The 19,914-nt window shown below is 54.9% G+C and overlaps 8 protein-coding genes across 8 annotated transcripts; 4 read left to right on the forward strand and 4 right to left on the reverse strand.

The window, feature by feature from the left end:
* Window positions 1–465: 465 nt before the first annotated feature.
* B0I36DRAFT_343265 (S-adenosyl-L-methionine-dependent methyltransferase) lies at window positions 466–1,497 on the reverse strand. Its single transcript, XM_046156145.1, has 3 exons — window positions 1,381–1,497; window positions 702–1,325; window positions 466–627 (listed from the first exon to the last, which is right to left on the reverse strand). The coding sequence occupies exons 1-3, from the start codon at window positions 1,443–1,445 to the stop codon at window positions 591–593; spliced, it is 726 nt and encodes a 241-aa protein (XP_046003703.1). The 5' UTR covers window positions 1,446–1,497; the 3' UTR covers window positions 466–590.
* A 125-nt stretch (window positions 1,498–1,622) lies between these two features.
* Window positions 1,623–2,040, reverse strand: B0I36DRAFT_343270 (uncharacterized protein). The gene is made up of 3 exons (XM_046156146.1): window positions 1,954–2,040; window positions 1,845–1,888; window positions 1,623–1,786 (listed from the first exon to the last, which is right to left on the reverse strand). Exons 1-3 carry the CDS (start codon window positions 2,005–2,007, stop codon window positions 1,687–1,689), a joined length of 198 nt encoding a protein of 65 aa, XP_046003704.1. The 5' UTR covers window positions 2,008–2,040; the 3' UTR covers window positions 1,623–1,686.
* A 970-nt stretch (window positions 2,041–3,010) lies between these two features.
* On the forward strand, window positions 3,011–5,086 carry B0I36DRAFT_343276 (cytochrome P450). Its single transcript, XM_046156147.1, has 4 exons — window positions 3,011–3,323; window positions 3,383–4,356; window positions 4,417–4,787; window positions 4,836–5,086. The coding sequence occupies exons 1-3, from the start codon at window positions 3,110–3,112 to the stop codon at window positions 4,753–4,755; spliced, it is 1,527 nt and encodes a 508-aa protein (XP_046003705.1). The 5' UTR covers window positions 3,011–3,109; the 3' UTR covers window positions 4,756–4,787; window positions 4,836–5,086.
* Window positions 5,087–7,270: 2,184 nt separating this feature from the next.
* On the reverse strand, window positions 7,271–8,156 carry B0I36DRAFT_343282 (uncharacterized protein; the record flags this gene model as incomplete). Its single annotated transcript, XM_046156148.1, is given in 3 exon segments — window positions 7,271–7,317; window positions 7,333–7,342; window positions 7,359–8,156. Coding segments are annotated over 2 exon segments (587 nt in total), but the record flags the coding sequence as incomplete, so codon positions are not given.
* A 2,003-nt stretch (window positions 8,157–10,159) lies between these two features.
* B0I36DRAFT_370621 (uncharacterized protein) lies at window positions 10,160–10,987 on the forward strand (the record flags this gene model as incomplete). The annotated part of the gene is made up of 1 exon (XM_046159927.1): window positions 10,160–10,987. One exon carries the CDS (start codon window positions 10,160–10,162, stop codon window positions 10,985–10,987), a length of 828 nt encoding a protein of 275 aa, XP_046003707.1.
* A 964-nt stretch (window positions 10,988–11,951) lies between these two features.
* On the reverse strand, window positions 11,952–14,437 carry B0I36DRAFT_370622 (uncharacterized protein; the record flags this gene model as incomplete). Its single annotated transcript, XM_046159928.1, has 2 exons — window positions 11,952–14,239; window positions 14,293–14,437. The coding sequence occupies 2 exons, from the start codon at window positions 14,435–14,437 to the stop codon at window positions 11,952–11,954; spliced, it is 2,433 nt and encodes an 810-aa protein (XP_046003708.1).
* A 2,996-nt stretch (window positions 14,438–17,433) lies between these two features.
* Window positions 17,434–18,234, forward strand: B0I36DRAFT_343298 (uncharacterized protein). Its single transcript, XM_046156149.1, has one exon. The coding sequence runs from the start codon at window positions 17,450–17,452 to the stop codon at window positions 18,137–18,139; it is 690 nt and encodes a 229-aa protein (XP_046003709.1). The 5' UTR covers window positions 17,434–17,449; the 3' UTR covers window positions 18,140–18,234.
* A 581-nt stretch (window positions 18,235–18,815) lies between these two features.
* On the forward strand, window positions 18,816–19,403 carry B0I36DRAFT_215665 (uncharacterized protein; the record flags this gene model as incomplete). The annotated part of the gene is made up of 1 exon (XM_046148963.1): window positions 18,816–19,403. A coding segment is annotated over one exon (588 nt), but the record flags the coding sequence as incomplete, so codon positions are not given.
* Window positions 19,404–19,914: the final 511 nt, after the last annotated feature.

Consider the following 19,914-nt stretch of genomic DNA (forward strand, 5'->3'; position numbering starts at 1 on the left):
TACTCTGGCAGCTTTCCAACCATTCTCAACATGGTCCCACATGTGCGAAACGCGGTTAAAGGTGCGCGTCCGATCGACGTATAGAAGCCGCTCGTTTCCTATGCAAATGATACATTAGGTCTTCTTCCAGACGATAGGAGATTCATCAGGCGCTGAGAAGGGAGTGAGAGCGGAAGATTCTTTCTTGACCAGATCCTTGAAGACCGGAGCCGACAGCGGCTTCGAGTCTGAAGCTCTTGTCGAGAGGCGAGCGCGATTATGAGGTTGATGGCAGAGACCTTCCGAGCGACGATGGCTTGAGGAACTCGTATACGAGGCTGTCATTGGCCATTTGGGCTTCAGATAAAAGAGCTGGAAATAAGAAGATATTAGACCCGGAAAGTAGGAAGCTTGCAAATTCAGAATCCTCTAAAATGTTCTAGATAAGGCATTCTGTGAGAGTTTCTATCAAGAATTCTGCAATTCTTTCTAAGTTATATTTTTGTTAAGAGGATCCGTCGTCGTACCGTTCTCTGTTCCCTGTGGCTAGGAAATGACAACGCTGGGCGATTTGGGAGTCATAAATATATAGAACGGAGCTATATCAGGGTTTAACTTCCCTCAGGCTTACGACCGTAAACTAATGTACTATTATTCCTCAGTTAGTGATTGACAACACTTCGTTGTGGACAAAGGGGGAAATAGAAGGACGAGCACTATACATCTCGTAGTATGGATATAGCCTCCAGTCTCTCAGCGCTTGTCTCATCTTCGCCACCAGCACCTGAATCTCATCGTACTTCCAGCCCATAATATCTTTCAGCATGTACAGTGCAAACCCCTCGAGCGACTGATCCAAAAACAGTAGCGTATACTGACCAACGAGCTTCAGCTTCGGATCCGAGGTCCACCCACCGATCGGAACCTTCCACTTCTTCTCCACAACATCCACGAAGCCTGCGTCGATGATTTGCTGCTTCATCTGGGCCGCGACCTTGAAGGTTCTGCCCATTTTCTCGCCGCACTCAGCGAATAGATTATTCCACTGGACGAAGACGTGATCCGGGCCGACCTTGTCGGACTTCGTAGCGATGTCGAACTCGAGCTCCTCGATCAAACCGCCGGGTTTGGTGTGCCGAAAGCATTGCGCGTAGAGCGCCGGCCAGTCGCTGATGCTGCCGTGCAGGTTCCGGATGTGCACGAAGTCGAAGTGGTTGACGGACCAGGTCCACGGCATCTGCGCGTCGTCGATCTCGAATTTGCAGTTGGGGGGTACCCAGGCGGGCTGAATTGGGGAGATGTCTGTGCCGACTACCTCCGCCGAGGGGAATTGGTCGGCGAAGTCCCTGGAACAAGAAGTCAATGGCGTGCGACTGCTGAAGGGAATTGTTTCCAGCTTACATAGCCCATATGCCGGTACCAGTTCCAACATCCAAGACATTCTGCGGCAAGCGGGTGAGCTGCATGGCATGAGAAGGAAGGCCGACTCGGAGGTCACTGACTTGAGGGAGATCACCGAGAGGGGCGAGGAAGAGCTGGTCGTCCAGCAGAAGCGTTAAATAGTGATGCCTGCACAGCTGTTAAGGTCCATAATAGCCTAGAAAAGCCTCGGAACTTACGTGATATCTAGGCCATCATTCTGTTGGGCATCGTTCGGGGCCCTGGCGGGGATTATTGGTCAATTGCCCCAGGTTGGACTTGCTTGACTTACCAGTATTCCGTCGTCTTTGAATTCTGAAAGGTCCTGCCGTGGATCTGGCGGTAGTGAAGAATGCTATCTGTCAAGGAGGCAGTGGACTCCGCGATCCTGTTTGATTCCTGCATTAGCCACATCTACAAAAAGATCGTCAAGGCTTTCAGCTTACTCGTCCCCGGCTGAGGAATCGGCGTCATCTCCAAAATCTGGATCCTGTTTGAACTAATCAATATTTTTTCCGAATTTAGACGGCACTTGACAGTATTATGGGTACTTGCAATGGGGATTGGAGCCGCCTCAGCTTCATGTTGTTGGGGTTCGGTGCTAGCCATACTGTACTCCGCAGCGGTAGCGCTGAAAATTACAGTAAGGACGAAAAAGCCCCAATGAAGCCAGGACGAGACCCTTTATCTTATCAAATGGGCCCATTATCCCCCCACGGACCAGGCCCGCGGAACATCCGATGTATGCATTCCTTTAACGTAATCCACAAGCGAATGCACCACACATGCGAGTGCACCACTATCTTATCGCACATTATCTCACTATAACGTTAACTTACTACAACTCACCCAATTTGAGATAGAAAAGCTTAAAAATAAGACTAAGCGTAAACGATAAGGCTATTATGTATGAAGGTATTTATCTTAATTTTGTAGGATTTTTCTTTGATAGTAAAATAGAAAAGTGGAGAACTAGAATACCTGATTTTCCCCTGTCCAGTTATTCCTTACGATTTCAAGTGACCTGATTTGATCCTTCGGTGCTCTATATTGCTGAAAATAGCCTTGGAAAGTTTTAGCGATTTCTATTGACAAATGGTAAGAGATATACGTTGTACAAAAGCTGGGTTTTGTATGGGGAATGCCGTGGTGCATTCGCTTGTGTGGTGCATTCGCTTGTGGATTACGTTAGCCTTTCTTGTCGAAGCATACGGCGCATGGCACCGAATGGGAAACGTGGCTGCAGAACGGCGTCATCGCCTGGGAATGCGCTGGAACGAAGGAAACCCCTCCAATTAGGGATGGCACAGTACGGTACTGCAAAGAGGACCGTGCCATAATTTGTGTCTCACCGCGTTTTGGCAGAAAGCTCTGCCGCCAATCAATTGATCTGCTCCTTCTGACGCCAAAAAGGCGGTGAGACGCACACATTCCAGCAGGCACCTCCGAAGTAGCCCTTGTAAGCCCTAATCCTATTATGGTATACTCCGGTAGGTGTACCTGATATGAAATCTGATTGGAGGATAGAAGTAGCTTCAAGTGGAGGGGTTAAAAAATCGACCCATCCCCCACTTACGAAGTACTTGCCTGAATCTTACCGCTACCTTAAGGCGGGGTCTGCCTTCCCTTCCTTGCCTCAAGTTGAACCTTTTTTCAGTTGCACACATTTGTTGTCATTGTCGGAGCTCTAGCCAGGCCTATACTGATCGCCATGACGCTTGATTTTACTTCCTCAATGCTGTGGGCATTATATGCTGCTCAGGCTATGCTCCTCGCAATTATTTGCTATCGGCGCTTCTTCCATCCACTCCACTCAGTTCCCGGCCCGTTCCTTCCTGCAGTGACACGGCTATACCTCTGGTATCACAATGTTATTAAAGATGGCAGCTACTATAAGAAGATTGACGAAATGCATGTCAAATATGGTATGGTACTCAGATTCCACTCTGCTGTAGCCGCAACCTTTAAAACTGGCGCTCCGCAGGTCCCGTCGTCCGGATCGCCCCGAATGAGATTCACCTAGCCGACCCGGATAACTACGACAAAATCTACAGCCTTAGCAGCAAGTTCTACAAAGATCCGCTCTTTTACAATGCACTCGGTGTCGAGGTCATGTTCACTGCCATTGCCAATAACGAGCACCGCCAACGCCGTGCCCCATTGGACCATTTCTTCTCGCGCCGCGCCGTTTTAGGCCTGGAGGATATCGTCCAGGAAAAGGTGAAGAAGCTGTGCCGCCGTATGCATGGTTCGCTCGATGCTAGTAAGCCAGTCGATCTACGGGCAGGTACCCGTGCTGTTTCAATCGATGTTCTCTCCGAGTATGCCTTCGACGACTGCTGGAATCATTTGGACGTCGAGGATTTCGCAGCATGGTTCTCGGAAGCCGTCCGCGGTACAGGCGTCATGTGGTGGACTTTCCAGCAGTTCCCAGCTTTGCTGAGGCCCATGCAGTCGATTCCCGAGGACTACGCCAGAGAGATGAGTCTTGCCATGAATGGATGGATGGACTGTGTGGTGAGAACGAGGGAGTACGTTATGAGAGTGAACGAGCAATTCAAGGCTGGCATCAAGCCCAAGCGCCGAACCATCTTCCACGAGCTCCTAGATCCGTTGAGTACCAACGGAGAGACGTCCTGGCCTCCTAGCTTCGAGAGGTTATATGGTGAAGCTCTCAGCTTCTGCACCGCTGCTGCCGATACCACGGGGAATGCGATGGAGATGGCTGCCTATCATGTCGTCACTAATCCAGATATCTACGATAAGCTTAAGAAGGAACTCCGTGACGCATTCCCGGACCCGAGTACCGACCTGGACTATACCACTCTCGAAAAACTTCCCTATCTTACTGGTGTTGTGAAAGAGGGTCAGAGGCTATCGTACGGCGTCATCAGCAGACTTGCCCGCGCAACTCCCGAGGGTGGCGCGACTTTCAATGGGTACTTTGTTCCTGCCGGTGTATGTCTCCCTCTCCAACTGACCTGGCAGTCCTTCAACTTACTTACTCCACTCCAATAGACCACCGTCTCGATGAGCTCTTGGATGATGCACCGCAACCAGGATACCTTCCCATCTCCAGACACATTCGATCCCACGAGATGGATGGATCCGGACCGAGTAGTCGTGCGCGCGCGCGAGAAGCGTCTTGTCCCGTTCTCGCGCGGTTCCCGCACGTGCATCGGCCAAAATCTCGCCCTTTGCGAGCTTTACGTCACGCTGGGCACCTTGTTCCGCCGGTTCGATAACTTGGCTGCGTTCGATGTAGGACCGGAGGACATGACGTATGTGGATTATTTCACGGCGTTTCATCCGAAGGGCTCGAGGGCGTTCAAGGTTGTTGCAAAAGGGGCCAAATAATTCGCCTGGCGTCAGAGACATAGGCATGGAATGTTGGAGCTTGCAATCAGCCCGAAATCTAGAGCAAACCCACCATAAAGCGAATGGACCTACTCTGTCCCCAATCTATAAAATAAAGAATAAATAAAAACAGCCGGCCGAAATCTTCGAGTAGACCCAGCCTGAGAATACTCAACTGCAAGGTCTACTCAAGGCCCTTGAGTAGACCCGGCAAAAGGGACCAATTCTGATCCCAAATTAAAATCTATTAAGTCCACCCTCCGCCTCGCGACCAGACCCCCTCGCGACCACCCCCCACCTGCGCATGAAGGCATCATCAACCTCGCCGTCACTCTATAATAGCTCGTCAGCCACCCAATAAAAAGGCTTTAAATTAATTGACCTGCACCTCTATGCAACTCTCCTCATCACTATCACTTTCAATTAGCTCCACCTCGTCGTCGCTACTGTCGGTGTTGTTATCTGTGCTGATGTCCGACCCCATCTCCCGCCGCACCTGTCTCTTCGCGCGTTCGACGTGTATAACGGTAACGAAGTCTTTGTTGGGATCCGGGTCGACTTTGCGACGTTTGTTAGGCTTTGAAGCCTCCAATGCAGCTTGCAGGCGGTCTTTTTGGTGTTCTGCAGTGGTGTATCGGAGGTTCGAAGTCTCGATTGCCTTCGCCACCTTCTGGAACAGCTTCCTGCACGTCGCTGTCGCCAGCGCAGAATCGCATTTTATCAGTACCTGATGCAATGCATAGATATCGCGACCTGTTTTTGGCGTTTTGACGTCAATTGCGCATAAGGGCGTCAAAAAGTCCGGCTCTGTAGACGTCATTTGGGCCTGATTTGGGCCATCTTGAGATGTCGACTGGGACTCCTCAGGGGTCAACATCACGAACCGGGAGCTCAACGCTTTTGACCTATTGTGTGGCCACACCCCCGTGCCTCTGAAGCCGGCCATTATGTTCTCCTTGTTCATCTTGCTTTTGCGCGCAGTTTCATATGCCTCAAGAAACTCCCGCTTGCCTGGGGTCTCGTTCATGGTGTCGTAAGCAACCTCTGTAACCGCTGTACGGTAGGCCGACTTCACCGCCGAGAACACGCCTACGTCAAGTGGCTGAAGAACATGTGAGGTATGAGCCGGGAGGTAAATCAGCCAGATCTTGTTGATGAAGCATTCCGCCATGAATTCCTCTGTTGCGTGCGACTTATGGCCGTCTAGGAGAAGGCATCGCCACTGACCAGGAATAGCAGGAACCGTGTTGGGGATGAACAACTCCTTGAGCCATTTCAGCGCAATATCATTGCTGGTCCACCCGTTTGGTGAAGTCTCAAAACACCAATGCTTCCATCGATCGATTTTGACGTCAGGAAACCATTGCTGTTGAACGGACTGGCCCTTGAAGATAACCAATGGAGGGATGGAACGACCGCCGGCAGAAATGGCCTCGATTATCGTGATCCAGGTCCTCCTGGCGCCGTCCTTTTCAACGTGAACTTGCGCAGAGCATCACTGACCACGAAGCCATTGTGACCTAGGCCTTCTGCCACTCCGCACTCGTCCACGTTCCAGATATTCTCGGGCTGCACCTTTCTGCGCTGCAATGACGTCAACCGGTCGAAGAAGATATCAATGTTGGCCTTGCAGGCACCGTTGTACCGTTTGTATTCGATAAGTCGTGATCTCGAGGTTGTCAAGGTTGGGTTTTGGTGGATGAAAGGACGGTACCAGTGCTGCCCAAGATGTGCGGCGGGGTCGTCGATCGACAGCAGCCGCATCGCGAAGTGCTTGAATTGCTTCAATGGTGCTGCATAGCCCAGCTTGGCTTGGTCGAGGGCCCAGGAGACCATATAGTCTTCCTGGGTGACGGAGAGGGCTTGTCGGACTTGGTATTTTTGCTTGAAGGTTGGAACGGCCTTGAGGCGACGACGTAGGTAGGATCTGTCGACTTCGTGTAGTTTGGCAGCTGTCGCAATAGGTACGCCAGCCTCGATGTCGTCCAGTGCGCGGCGGGCGCGCAATTAGTAGTCTTTTGGCACCATGACGATAGCCTCATTTTTGGGGTTTGTAATGGTCGTAATTATGTCGCAGAGAGACGCGAGGAAACAGGTTTATATGGCAGATTGTATAGTGGGGTGTTTGAACGCGTCGCGTCGCGACCCCTAGTCGTGATGCGCCCTGGTCGCGAGGCGGAGGGTGGACTTATCGAGCCGCTCGAATTGCCGATGTCGCGGTCGCCGGGGAATCCCGATATGCTCATATGCTCGAAGAGGTAGGGCATATTCTAGGAAGAGAAGTCGCTGGTTGTAGATCAAGGCTGAAAGGAATGGTGTATAAAGCTTTGCTGTGCGAAAGCCTCTGCCGTCTGGGTTGATGCTAAGAATACCACTGAAGTACACGAGATGGGTTGAGCGGGATAGCCGTCGGCGAAGTCTTCGGTACAGAATGTAATACACAGCTTGAATAGCAATTCGAGAAGCTGGCTCAGTGCTGGGCTGAGGACGATCAGTTGATTCTGCAGTGTACTTGCGTCTTGGACCTTGTCTGTTGTCTCGCTTTGTCCGTCGCTGAGCTCCGAGTCGCTGACATCTTCGTCGGAGTGGCCGCTCTTATTATCGTCCTCGTCGTCCTCGTCGTTCTCGCCGTCTTCGTCGTTCTCGCCGTCTTCGTCGTTCTCGTCGTCTTCGTCGTCCCGACTTATCTTAGTGGTATCTCGTTGGGAGTCCGACTTGGTGTCTTGCCGATAGGAGTTAAACGAGCGTTTTCTCGACAGACGTTTGGCTAAGGGTTTTGAGACGGACTGTTTCTGTTCCCTATTACTCGGTGTTGGAGTAGGCCGTTCTTCCTTAGCTGTCGGCCGCAGCTGACGAGCGGGCTTTCCAGCTAGGATCCACCGAAGGAGCTGTTCCTCGTTCCAAGCTTCGTGGGACCAGATAGTACCAAGTAGCTGCTGCTGCTCCGAATTAAATCGGACGGGGAGAAGGTCTTGTCGTTGGAAGCTTGGTAGGCGGTAGGTACGGAAGATGAAGGCGATGAAACGCTGGAAGGTCTTGAGATACTTCTGTCGGCTCGATCTTGCCGATACTAGTGTAAATGGCTTGGGATAGATCTTGTCTGGGTGGAGGCTTCGGAACCAGCAGAGGACTGCACGAGAAGTTTCGCGGGCTGTCTGCTCACAGCGAAAAAGTACCCAGTCGACCATAGTAACGAGCCCGGATATCTTTATCTCGTCTGCTCGAATACTAATGTAGGGAGTGGTTGTAGGATATAGTCCTCTTCCAAGGTGAAGGAGTCTTGTGGGTGGATTGCAGGGTATAGCTGTGAGGGCCTTCAGCACTGCACAGTTGGCGCCCTCGAAGATCTGCTGCCATCCCGTCCGGTCTAGCCATGGCTTGCTCTGAGAGATAGCAGTCCGTCTATCGTTTGGGTCTTTCCTTGTCGAATCGTACCCCGAGAAAACAGGTCGTTCGGGCGTCTCGGGGGGGGGGGGGGGGGGGGGGGTTGTTTTGCTACGCGGCCAGGGACTAGACGACCTGTTTTCCCATCTGCATCGGTTACAGTCCAATATCGTCGATTCGGGCCGCCTCCCCAAGACTGTAGGTAGACATCGTCGTAGAGTAGGCCAATCCGCGGTCGGGTCGCGGTTTGCCCGTCGAGGTGGCTCTGCGAGATATGCCTCGTAAGCTCATGGAAGCTTATTGTCAAGAAGACGCATTTGCGGCAGCTGAAGCCATCGTAGGTCAGGAGATGCGGATGGGGCCTGGAACTAGACGGCGGCAGAGCTGCCTCTGTAGGATTGCGGAAGCCTGAAGAGTAGTGATCGCGTATATGCTCTGGAAGTCCTAAGCGCTCGGCTAGAGGGATACTGTGCTTATTCCACAGGTGTGCGGTGACCTGGGCTCCATGTGGGGAAATCGCGTGTCGACAATCGGGTCTGCGGCAGATCAGGACATTGTATGTTGGATCGGCGTAAAGCTGAAGGTATGTGAAAACGGGGTCGGGATCCTTGTGGCCTTCCGGCGTCGTTGGTGAGTTGGTCGGTACGTGGTTCCGCATCGCATCGTATTACTGCAGGCTGTTCTGCTGCTGTTGGTATTGTGGATTGTCGGTGGATCGTGGGTTACTGGGAAAAGAAGGGAAATCTGGGGTAACGAACTAAGACTAAATCCGCCGAAAAGGGGGTTGGAATGACGCGTACCTCTAATGCGCACAGACGTTTCGTAGGACATGACATGTCTATGAAGAGAATGAGAGAGACTTCACGATATGCAGGGATGCTGTCGGACATGTGGGGCGTGTGGAACCCGGGGATTTAGACTAAATCCCCCGTGGAATAATACAGTAGGCGGGCTTCCCGGCCGGGAATGATGGTCAGGTTTGCAGGAGGATCGCAAGCAAAACACCGAGCGCTCGTCGAGGAAAGACCTGGCGGCTTGGACCGGGAAGAACTCTGCGCCTTATCTTTACAAGGAGGAATGGCTGAAGCTCGAAAAAGAGACGTCGGAACAACTAACCTGCGACGAAGCTACGAATATTCGAACCGCTGTAACACTTACGCCAGAGAGGGCCGATTACCGAGACCGATGGTATTTCAAGGATGCCACACCACCCATGCGTATCGCGAAGCAATGATTCCGCGAGGGTGGCCTGCTCTTGCTCTTTGGGCACCCACGTATTGGCTTTGACACTCCCAACCCGTAAGTCCCGTTTTGATTGTTAAATAGATAGAGGTTATTAACACAAGGTGATCCCCTGTATGGATGGCCCATGTGGAAAATACGCCACAGGCCGTCTCCCGCCAAGGAGGACTGTTATGGGAAGCTGTTTGCTCATCTCCGGAAAACGTTGAAGTCATTCCTGGAGCGCCCGGAAGACTGGCTCGGAAGACGTGGGATGCCGCGGGTCGCGTCAGTGTCAGCGGGGATCGCAGCAGTCGTTCCATTGGCTGAAGCACAGCCGAGTCGAGGAGAGTAGCAGGCCGAGGGCGTGGTTCGAAGTCATTGTGAGGAACTGTCGGAGCCGGTGGTCGAGAAGTACGTGAGGGTTTCGATCGAAGAACCTGGTCAGGTCGTCGGCGTTTCGATTGGGCTGCACGAGTGGGCCGCGCAGGACCAAAAGACCAATTAGAAGGCGGAAGTCGTGGCGGCGACACGCTCCCCGCGTCGGCTTTTCCAACCCACCTCCACTCCACTCCTCTCTATTCCCTCGCGCGTCGTTGATATCTCTTCTCGCGTAACTCTTCGCACGACTTCCTCTTTGCGGCGGCCTCGTCGAGCGGGCTCCTTCCGTGCGTTCTGCAAACAGAGTGCCCACCCCACCCTCACGAGCCTTGAATCTTCGCTCGGGCGACGTCACATCTTTCGTCACCTTCTTCACGTCGCCTCCCCCGCCTACCTGCGGACAATGGAAGCTTCCGCAATGCCCTCCACAAGCGCTGGCTTCAAGTTTCTGGCCTTGCCTCTCGAGACTCGCCAGCAGATTTACAGGCTCTGCGTGCCTCAGAATCTCCTGATTGGGAGTGAGTCGGTCGAACGAGAGTTCGCTCGCTTCGAGAACTTTGTGCACTACGACGATAGCAACAAAGAAGTCGTACACGGCCTTGACAGCTGCTGCCGGGCTTCCGACGCCGCATGCCCTCCAAGATTCACCAATCCTCGTCGGCGCGCCATTCCTGGCCTTCTTCTCGTCTCCCGCCAGGTCTCTGCAGAGGCGCAGATTGCTATGTACGCCGGAAACACCTTCCAGTTCTTCTTGAATGGCGCTATGGCGGCCCATTCCGGGGACGGCATCGCCAAGTTCTATCCGGAGACGAGAGCCAAAATGCGGAAGCTCATACTCTTCACTGGCGCTCCATTTTGCTACCTCAACTTTCCGAATATTTCGCCACGGTACGACATATGGGATGACGCCTTGAAAAACATTTCGGTCCTCGGCGTCGTCGCCCTGCCGCCACACTATAGCAGAGGCAGGTTTTGGGCGGCCGAGGAGACGAAGCACGTGGAGATGAAAGATATCGTCGACTACCTCTCTGGCGTACTCCCAAGGACCGCCCGGATTGTCGTCGACGCGGACCGGTATAGCGACACGGTGCAGATCTGGGAGGAGGGTCTCCCCGGCCGCTGTCACTTTCAGCGGCTGCGCGCGGGGACATGGGCTTCGGGAGGGGCCTTTACCCAACGGCCGACTCTGACTCTGACTCGGAGTAACGGCGATGATCTCAACCACTCCGAGGCCCAGAACAGATAACTCTAGACGACGAGGACAGATGGAGGAAAGGGGAACCACCCCTAAGTCGCGTATGGGCTGTGCGATCATGCTGGAGGACTCGGTGGAGAGCTGTCCGTCCTTTGCCGCGACGTACACATGCTCGTCGCCCATCTGGGATGCCACGTCCTCAGTGGCGAAGGTTAGATCGATTGTAGATTCTCCGTCTTTCTATGCTATGAGTCTGAGGAGCAAGCATCCGGTTCGATGTGTCTTGTCCACCGCTTCCAGCTCTAGTGTGGCATAGGACCCCGATAAGCTCGGCCCCACGCCTTGGACGCCCGAGGATTCCGATCACCCGTCAGACAAGAGGGTCGACCCAGCGAGCCAGGAGATCGAGTTGACAACCCAGGGTGAGGAGGTTGAATCGGCCAGCTGAAGGACGATCGACCAGGAAACCCTCGGAGGACCCGGAATTCGACCAAGGGTTCGACGGCAGCAGCCCAGGAACCCGGGCCGAGGGCCTCGGCTTGTTGGGGTTGTACTGTGCGGGTATCTCCAGTATTGAGTTGTGTGACGAGGAGGATGGCAGTCGTTGTAAGGGAGGAGGCGGTCGTGGGCGGGATCGAAGCAGCGCCCATGCGCATTCTGCCCCAGATTTCGGGCCTGTGGTCGAAACGGGGCCGGCAGTACGCAAAAATGGGGCCCGCTAGCAAGATGCCGGAAGATGACTACCTAAGTTCTAGAAATACTGTACAGTACAGTACAGTACCTGGCTAGTCTTATCTAGGAAAGAAGATACCGGGGCCTAAAAACAGCGTGTCGGCGGCCATTGGCGTCGAACCATGCCTCGACCGCAGCCTGCGAGTCATCCGCCTCCACCTGACCTCCCCCAAAAGGCCGCTCGAACCACTCGGGCCAGAAGCCGCCAAACTCCCAGTCGATGATGGCCCTGGGGTAAGATGCGGGAGAAAGGGATCCGGAGGCCGAGGTCCAAAGCTTTTCTCTAATCCGCGAGGCCGTCTCCCGCCAACACTTTGGGGTCCTTCTGGGCTTCTCCAAGGATCTCCTTCATCCTCACATACAATCCTATGTCCTCTCTTTCCCACCTCCCACCACTCGGGAATACCACTTTCCGCAACTTGTTGACCCAAGGTATCAACGGTTGGTAGTATGGAGTGAAGTTCTCTTCTGCGGATCTGATGAAGTCCCCTTCATGAGATACTTGTCCCTTCTTCTCCTTCGCCAACAATTGCATGCTGATGTAATTCCACTGGTCAAACTCAGGAACAACCCTGCTAAGCGGAGACGAAATGGCGTTCTCGTCGGGGTCGGCCGCCAAATCCTTGCTTCTGCTCCGGGAATTGTTCGCATCTGGGTCATAGTGGATGCATATCCAGAAGAGGACCCAAAAGAATGACTCAAGATCGTGCATGAAGGAATGCTGCTCGCCTAAAAGGGCCCCGATTGCCATGAATGCTCTCGTGCCGGTCTTGCCCTTCGCTCCGGAGGCGCTTTGACGTTGTTCTCTGACGGCGAGGTCTAGGTCGATCAAGAACGAACGCCATGAGATGTTGTCGTCGTCCTCGTTGATCATGAGATTATTGATGGAGATGTCTCTGTGAAGGAAGCCGGCTTTGCGCAGGGATTCGTGCCCTTCAATGCAACCCTCTAGTGCGGCAAGGAGAGCCGATCGGGAGCTCGCGTTGTAGATGGGTTCTCCGTAGTCTTGAAGAATGACACGTCGATGCACCCGGTTTGACATGGCGTTGCTGCTAGCCTTCGTTGGAGATGCCGAACAGGATCGCTTGCTGGGGGGCAGCGCGGCGCCAGTTTGACTCGAAGACCGCTTCTTGCCAGCGATGCTGTTGCTGCGGCCCTTCCGCGAAGCGCCAGACATGGTGGTACTCGGTGGAGGCATCGAGCGTTCCGACCGGTAGTTCGTAGCTCTGGTAACATCTAACCCTCCCCGCACGTTGCTTCGAATGTCGTCATCCTTACCGTGAACCCGAACAGTCTCGTGGTGATAGTATCGGGCCATGTTGACGACGCCTTTGCCAGTCGCCTCGCGTAACAGTTCGCCTTCCTCATCGCGTTCCGTATATTGCCACGAATCCTTGATAACAAGTAGTGACTGGGGTTGTCCTTCGCGGTGGGCTTTCCAGCAAGTCGTCGCCCGGCCAGCTATGCAAGGTGCGCGTTTCATCACCCGATCAATGATGAGGCGTTCTGTTGAGCCGTCCCGCTCGATCTCGATAAATCGTTCGTTGTTTGCCGTCATGATTGTCGGATCGAACCCAAGCTCCTCCTCGTTCATCCAGAGAAAGCCGAGGACCGTGGACACAAACTGCAGTCCATCTTTGTTGATGTCGAACTGTTCGGATGCGACCCCCCCCAGCCGGTCAAACTCCCATATCCTCATGAGAGATCCGCAAATAGTGAAGCCTAAAACGAACCGACGGGTGTCTTGAGCAGCGAGAACCTCTCTCGCGTACCTCCCAAGATCAAGCCATGCCTTGGACGCTGTGTCGGCCAATGGATTGCTTTTCAGCTCGCCGGGGACGAGGACCCGCGACCAGTGGCATTGAGAATCCTTGTCGGCCTTGGTGTCGTTCACGAAGCCGACGTCCAATTTGCGTTCCCCTGTGGAACCGCGGATTGGCTTGTTGGGTTGTGCCAATGGTCTCCGTCGACATGCCGGGTTTGACCCGTGGTGTTCTGCAAAGGCCGCCAGCTTCTCGCACAAGCCCGCAAACCAGCTCAAGACGTCGTCCTGGTTTGCGTCTTTTGGCCATCCGCTCCAGCCTTCATGGAAGAGCGGATTGCTGCCTCCCTTGCATTCCTTGAAGACGGCCTCGGCGGCTGTCTCAAGACCGGCCACACGTCCGAAATATGTCTCGCAGAAGCGAGGAAGCCCGACGTAGAGAGGACCAAGCTCCAACTTAAGGACTCTGTCCACATCTTTGCGGCCTTCGGAGGAGTTCGCGAAGCTGCTCGTGTTGTGCAGCCAAGGGGTTTGGTGGAGGGATGATGCTGTCGGTCGGGGCGGCGGAGTGGATTCGGTGACGGCGTGGTAGACTTCATTCCAGATAACTGCGTCGTCCGGGTCATCGGCGATGGCTGCTTTTAGGAGAGGTTTGACGCGGACGAGATCGAAGCCGTCGGAGCTGACAGCCGAGTTAAGTTTGAGGAGATCGTTACGAAGGGTCCCATGGCCGGCCTTTGATCGTAGGAAGCGAACCGCGGAGAGGTTTCGTAAAGCGAAGAGCAGGTCGAGAACAAGATTCTGGAGATCTGCACGATGATTAGAGGGGCACACTGGGCCGAAGCTGTGGTGTCGTTCTTACCTTCTTGGCCGAGCCGATCTAGCGAGTCCGGAGTGCAGGGGACGCTCGCGTCTTCGCAGATCGGACCGAATGAAGCGCGGAAGGCATCAAGGCCTTTGCCAATGGGGTTCTCCTTGATGATCTGCGACCGCGCTTGGTCTGCCATGGTCGACGGAATGCGATGGTGAGAAGGACGGGGAAGGCCGAGGGAGGTCGCGCGACACGACATTTTGGGCGGTGGGGAATTTGCCGCCCAGCCACCGACGCACCCGATTCTCAGCCCCTGCACCGTTAGTCAGCAGCTTCATGGTACAGAAGTGGGCCCCCGACCAACCAATCAACATGCGCTATTCACCAGGGACGTCGAGAAGAGCAACGAGAACGCGAAGAGTGATGACTGCACATGCGGGAGTTTGGTATCTGATGTCAACGAGGGAGTGGGTTGTGGTCGAGAAGATAATGGGCGTTCGTGGTTGCGTGGGTGGACGGAGACGCGACGCAGGCAGGCGCGCTGCTATCCAATGGATCCGGCTCGGCGGAAAAAGTCCGGCTGGAGATCCTCAACGTCCAGCAGCAATATCGCCGCATAGAATCGCCCAGACACTGCGAGAATTCGGATAATGTTGATGGAAAACTGCTGCTCGGGGAGCTTTGTGAATGTGGGAGTACGGCCCCGTGAAGGTCCAGGTTCGCAAGCGTCAATGGCTCCAGGAATTGGTCATGGCACGCTTTTCTACTGCCACTCCCAGTTACCAACCACGACGGAAGGGAGGCCGCCTCAAGAGTTACGCGAGGACAGAATGCAGGCTGAGGGCGCAGGGACAGCGTCGTCCGGCTGCCTCTGAGAATCCCGGGTCCTCGCCTCTCCGGCGTTCCCTGTACCGCAGACGGCTGGTGCTTCAGGGGCTTCTCGGTCCAATCCAAGTCTGTGCCATGTCCGGCTGACGCCTCTGCCTAGGAGACGACGAACGGAGGTATGAACTTGATTCAGCTAGACATGTTGCGCAAGACACATTGGGCTGATTTCTGTCAACTATGGGCTGCCTCCACTTGGAACGTCGAGCCCAGACAGCCTTTGCTGGAAGGGCTGTGCTTGTCACCGCTTTGTCTGGCTCCCTGGGTCTTTCCCCATCTCGGCAGGCGTGCCAAGGTTCCACATGGCGCCCATATGTGGTCTTGTCTATGCAGCTTCACAAAGCAGACCCGCGCAGTCTTGCATCGTCAAGGCAGACTCGGCGGAAGCGGATGGAGGGAGTCATGGCAACGGCGAATTACAGGAGCGGAACGATGTGAAAAGGTGACGACAGCCACACTAGCGGCTAGAAACGTGCATGAGGGCTGTCTCCTGTTAGGTTACTTGCAAGGCAGATGAGCTGATTGCCACCTCCTGAGGTTGCATCAGGGGAGACCCTCGAGGTCTTCACTGCCGGTCGTCGTTCCCTCAGGGCGGAGTTCATGCATCTCGGCGCAGTCACAGTCAGTTGCTTCATGTGATGGATATTCAGCCGTGCCTTTACGCCATCCGATTGGCCGCTTCTCCTCTCCTGCCCTCACACTTACCCCCTTCCTGCACCCCTGACCCTTCGTCCCTCCGCCCAGTCTCGCCTTCACCGAAGTCTGCTGCTTTTCATGCGTTAGCTAGAATGTCCGAAACGCGTGGTCCCTGTCCTTCCGCTGAGGAGTGAACGAATCCGCACATCCACGGTGGCGACCTGCCTGGGATAGACAGCACTCTGCCTTGTCGTCGCGCCCCAACTGTCCATGGAGGATGAATCAGGAGATCGTCTGCCTCGAGAAGGCAATGCCGATTCGCAAAGTCCTCTCGATGAGGAAACTACTGTGCAGGAAATAGGCACACCCAGCCGACCTCGTGTGACCAATTATCGGCGTCCGGGCGCACACTCGCGCCACCTGTTCCTTCGGCGTCACACATCCCAAGGGTAGGTAGGCCAGGATGCATAGGCCCCGTGAGCAAGGTGATGTGGAAGGAGAGCATTCCCCGAGACAATAGCACGCGAGCGATAGAGGCTATAGGATAGAAGCATAAAGCCTTCGCTACTGTAATCAACATCATACACGGTCGGGATAAACCGGAGCTGCTCCTTAACATCACCATGGGCGCCGAGCATATCCATAAGAACAACCTCACTCATCGCGATGGCAAGCCGGCTTACGTCCTCGCGGAGATGGTTAATCATCCTTCTAGAGATAGGAGCCTCTCCAACTTTCGGCGAGTAATGTTCGCGGATGTTGGAGAGGCGAGAAGAGATAAAGGAGAGCATGTTTAACTTTGCCGCTATTTCCTTATACATGGCACAGTGGAACGGAAGTCCGGCCGTGCTAATTAATCTTAGCTATGATGGTTCTTCAACTGTAGCCAAGTATTAAATTCGGTTATCCTTTTCACTTCGTATTATGGGAAACGGCTCGCTATGAAGAAAGCGCCGATTATGTTAACCCACTTTAAGTAATAGAAACTAACTCGAGCTTTGCGATATTGCAAGGATGAATTGCTAGCAAGCTCCAAATAGGCATAAGATATCCAACCGCTCCAAGAGAGCTTACAGAGGAGGCGGCAATTCTATAGAGAGCGGCGAAGCACGCGACGGCAACTGTCGTATAAACATTTCCACGTAAGTGTATAAGGCGTGATGCGAGCCCACCTGGTCTCGAACCTAAGTAATACGTAATGCTTATTCTACACAAGATAATTTTGAAAACTTATAATACAAATGTCACGATCGGGCCTCCGGGGTCAACCGTCGGGCCGGGCTTCGGGGTTGCTGTTCTGCGAAGTAGGTAAAGCTCAAGCAATATCACAACTGGTCGAATGTCGTTCTCTCTCTGGGGTTGTCGTGTCTCTGGGAAGAGATACCAGTCTCGGCAATTGAGTGACTAGTCCAAGTGCGGGTGAGAATGGTACTTAGATTGATCGCTGAAGTGCAAAGGTAATGACTGTCTGTCTAGGAAATCCTCCTGGCTATATGCGCCTTTGTCCTTCATCGTATGCTTGTAGCGCCGACGTCGTGTCGTCGGGTCGCCGACAGCCTTCTGTCGCAAGGCCGACACATGAGTGTTGGCCTCCCTGCCTGATGACTAAGGTCCTTGCTTACATAATTGTCCCGTGACCGTAGTTTGACGCTCCGCCCGTCCCAGTGCCGAGGCCTTTCTATATTTCATGCCATATATTTCATCGCCCTGGGCCTCCTCCTCGTCCTGGGGCAAAGAGTGTCCGGCAGCAACCTCCCTCGAGATCTCTCAATTTAGGACTTTCTTTCTTTTTCACCGCGCTAGTACGATAACCACCACCGCCATGGGCAGCTCTTCTTCGCCCATGTCCGCCGACGAGGACATTCGCAACGTCCCCGCGGAAGGCGTCTCATACTTCACACCCGCCCAGATCCCCCCGGCCGGCACCGGCCTGGGCTCCAAGAGGCCAGACAGAGACGCCATCCCCAAGCTCTTCACGCCCCTCACCCTCCGCGGCACAACCTTCCCCAACCGCGTCTGGCTCTCCCCGCTGAGCCAGTACTCGGCCGACGACGGCCACGCCACAGACTGGCACCTCACGCACCTTGGCGGCATCCTCCAGCGCGACCCCGGGCTCACCTTCGTCGAGGCCACGGGTGTCCAGGCCCGCGGCCGCATCACCCCGCAGGATATGGGCCTGTGGAAGGACAGCCAGATCGCGCCCCTCGCCCGCATCACCGAGTTCGCGCACTCCCAGGGCCAGAAGATCGCCATCCAGCTCGCCCACGCCGGCCGCAAGGCCAGCACCGTGGCCCCCTGGCTGAGCATGAACGCCGCCGCCCCCGTCAGCGACGGCGGCTGGCCCGACGACGTCGTCGGCCCCTCGGCGATCCCCTGACCATCATTCCCGGCCGGGAAGCGCTCACTTTTCGCGCACTCCTGGTGGGCAGGGGGCGCGGGCGCACGGGCCATTGAGCTCATTCCTGTACCCCAGGTTGAGTTCATCCCGGCCAGCAAAAGGTCAGCTAACCCACGACCCCCCCGCACGCGACAGGAGAAGTACAGTAGTAGCCCCAAGAACAACAGGCACAGACAGCAGGTACAATGAACCGCAGCAGCAGCCTGTCCATCATTCAGCCCGGTAGTGACCGTCACTACCAGGGGCAAGTTGGGGTAAGCCCATAGTCAAGGCTGAGTCAGCGGGCTGGGGGTTAGCTCGAGTGACGACCACTACCATGACAGTCATTACCAGGGGAAACAGGGGGTGCGCGCCCCCTGCCTCAAACCCCGGGACCTGGGGTAAGGACTAGGGGTTAAAGGGGGCTGCGCGAGAGGGAGTAATTGAGGGGAGAGAGTGAGAGAGGGAAGTAGGCGATACGTATTTCCTGGTTTGCAAAATACGCTAAACTGGTTGAGCTACAATACATTCGGCCGTGGCAATGACGACTATAAGCACCAGCTTATCGGCTATGGCAGTGCGCTACGAGTCTGACGGCGGCGTTACTGGGGGCCAGGTCGGTCTGCTAAGCTGGTCTGCGAGCACCGGCGGCGGCGGCGGGAGTAGCGGTGGTCCGGAGCACCGGGTCCTGATCTGCATGTCGTGTAGGGTCGGGATTCGGCCAGGCGACGGCGTACAGCTGCACTTCTGGCGGATCCACCGCCTAAAGGGCGAGGTGATGCGACAGATCCTCGATTACAGCTACACGGCCGAGCCGATCGCCAACCCACAGGCCGTCCCGGTACCCACCGACGGTTCGCCTTACGTGGAGCAGCTACCAATCATCGACGGCCTCAGCTGCTCGGACTGCCGCTTCCTTACGACGAGCCGGAAGCTGATCAGGGTCCACCGCTCGCAGTCAGGACACGACAGTACCTGGAAGGAGGTACGACTTCAGATCTTATCGCGAGGAAGCCGCGCTCGGTACTGGGTAGTCGAGCAAGTACAGGGTAGCATAGGACCTGACGGGACGACTAGCCTTAGGTCCACCGCCTCCGGCTCCCCTCAACGTCTGCTAGCAGACCGTCTTACGAGATACGAAGAAAGCCTGGCGGCCGAGCTAGAGGAGACGCGGCGGATAGTTGACAGCCGGCAAGGGCCTGACTTCGAGTCGACCTGGGTTCGCGAGATGGGCTGGGCGAGACACCTCGCCGGGAGCGACATGGGCGTGCACTTCCGGACGAGCTTGAGCGCCCTATCTGCTGCAGCGCGCGCCAAACTCCGGGGCGATGCAGAAATTATTGAACAGGACCGCCTCCTCCGGCTCGGGGCGAGCTTCGAACGGCTTATCGCGAAGGCTCTCGAGCGGACAGCGCAAGTGCCGAACGAGGTGCTCCGCTACCTAGCCAACTATCCGCTCGATAATAGGTGCGAAACGATCCCTGAAATGGCTGAAAAGGACGCTGCGCCAAGGCAGATTGGGGGGCATGCCTGTTGGCAGATCCGGCTTTGCCCCTGCTCTTGCATGAGCTGAATGAGTGCTCCCAACCCTACTTCCTCGAGAGCCTGATGCTCATCTCTTTTCTTTGCACAAGGCTTCCTGCCTTTCATTCATCAGTCGATTTTGTATTTGGTGAACTTGGGTCAGAATAGATCAAGCAAGTCGTATCTGGCGGCGCTAAACGATTGGTTGCAAGCTGTCGCGTCTGGTGATGACCGAGGCCGACCTGGCCGCA

This window comes from Microdochium trichocladiopsis, assembly GCF_020744255.1.
Source record: "Microdochium trichocladiopsis strain MPI-CAGE-CH-0230 chromosome Unknown B0I36scaffold_22, whole genome shotgun sequence".
NCBI classification, from domain to species: Eukaryota; Fungi; Ascomycota; class Sordariomycetes; order Xylariales; family Microdochiaceae; genus Microdochium; species Microdochium trichocladiopsis.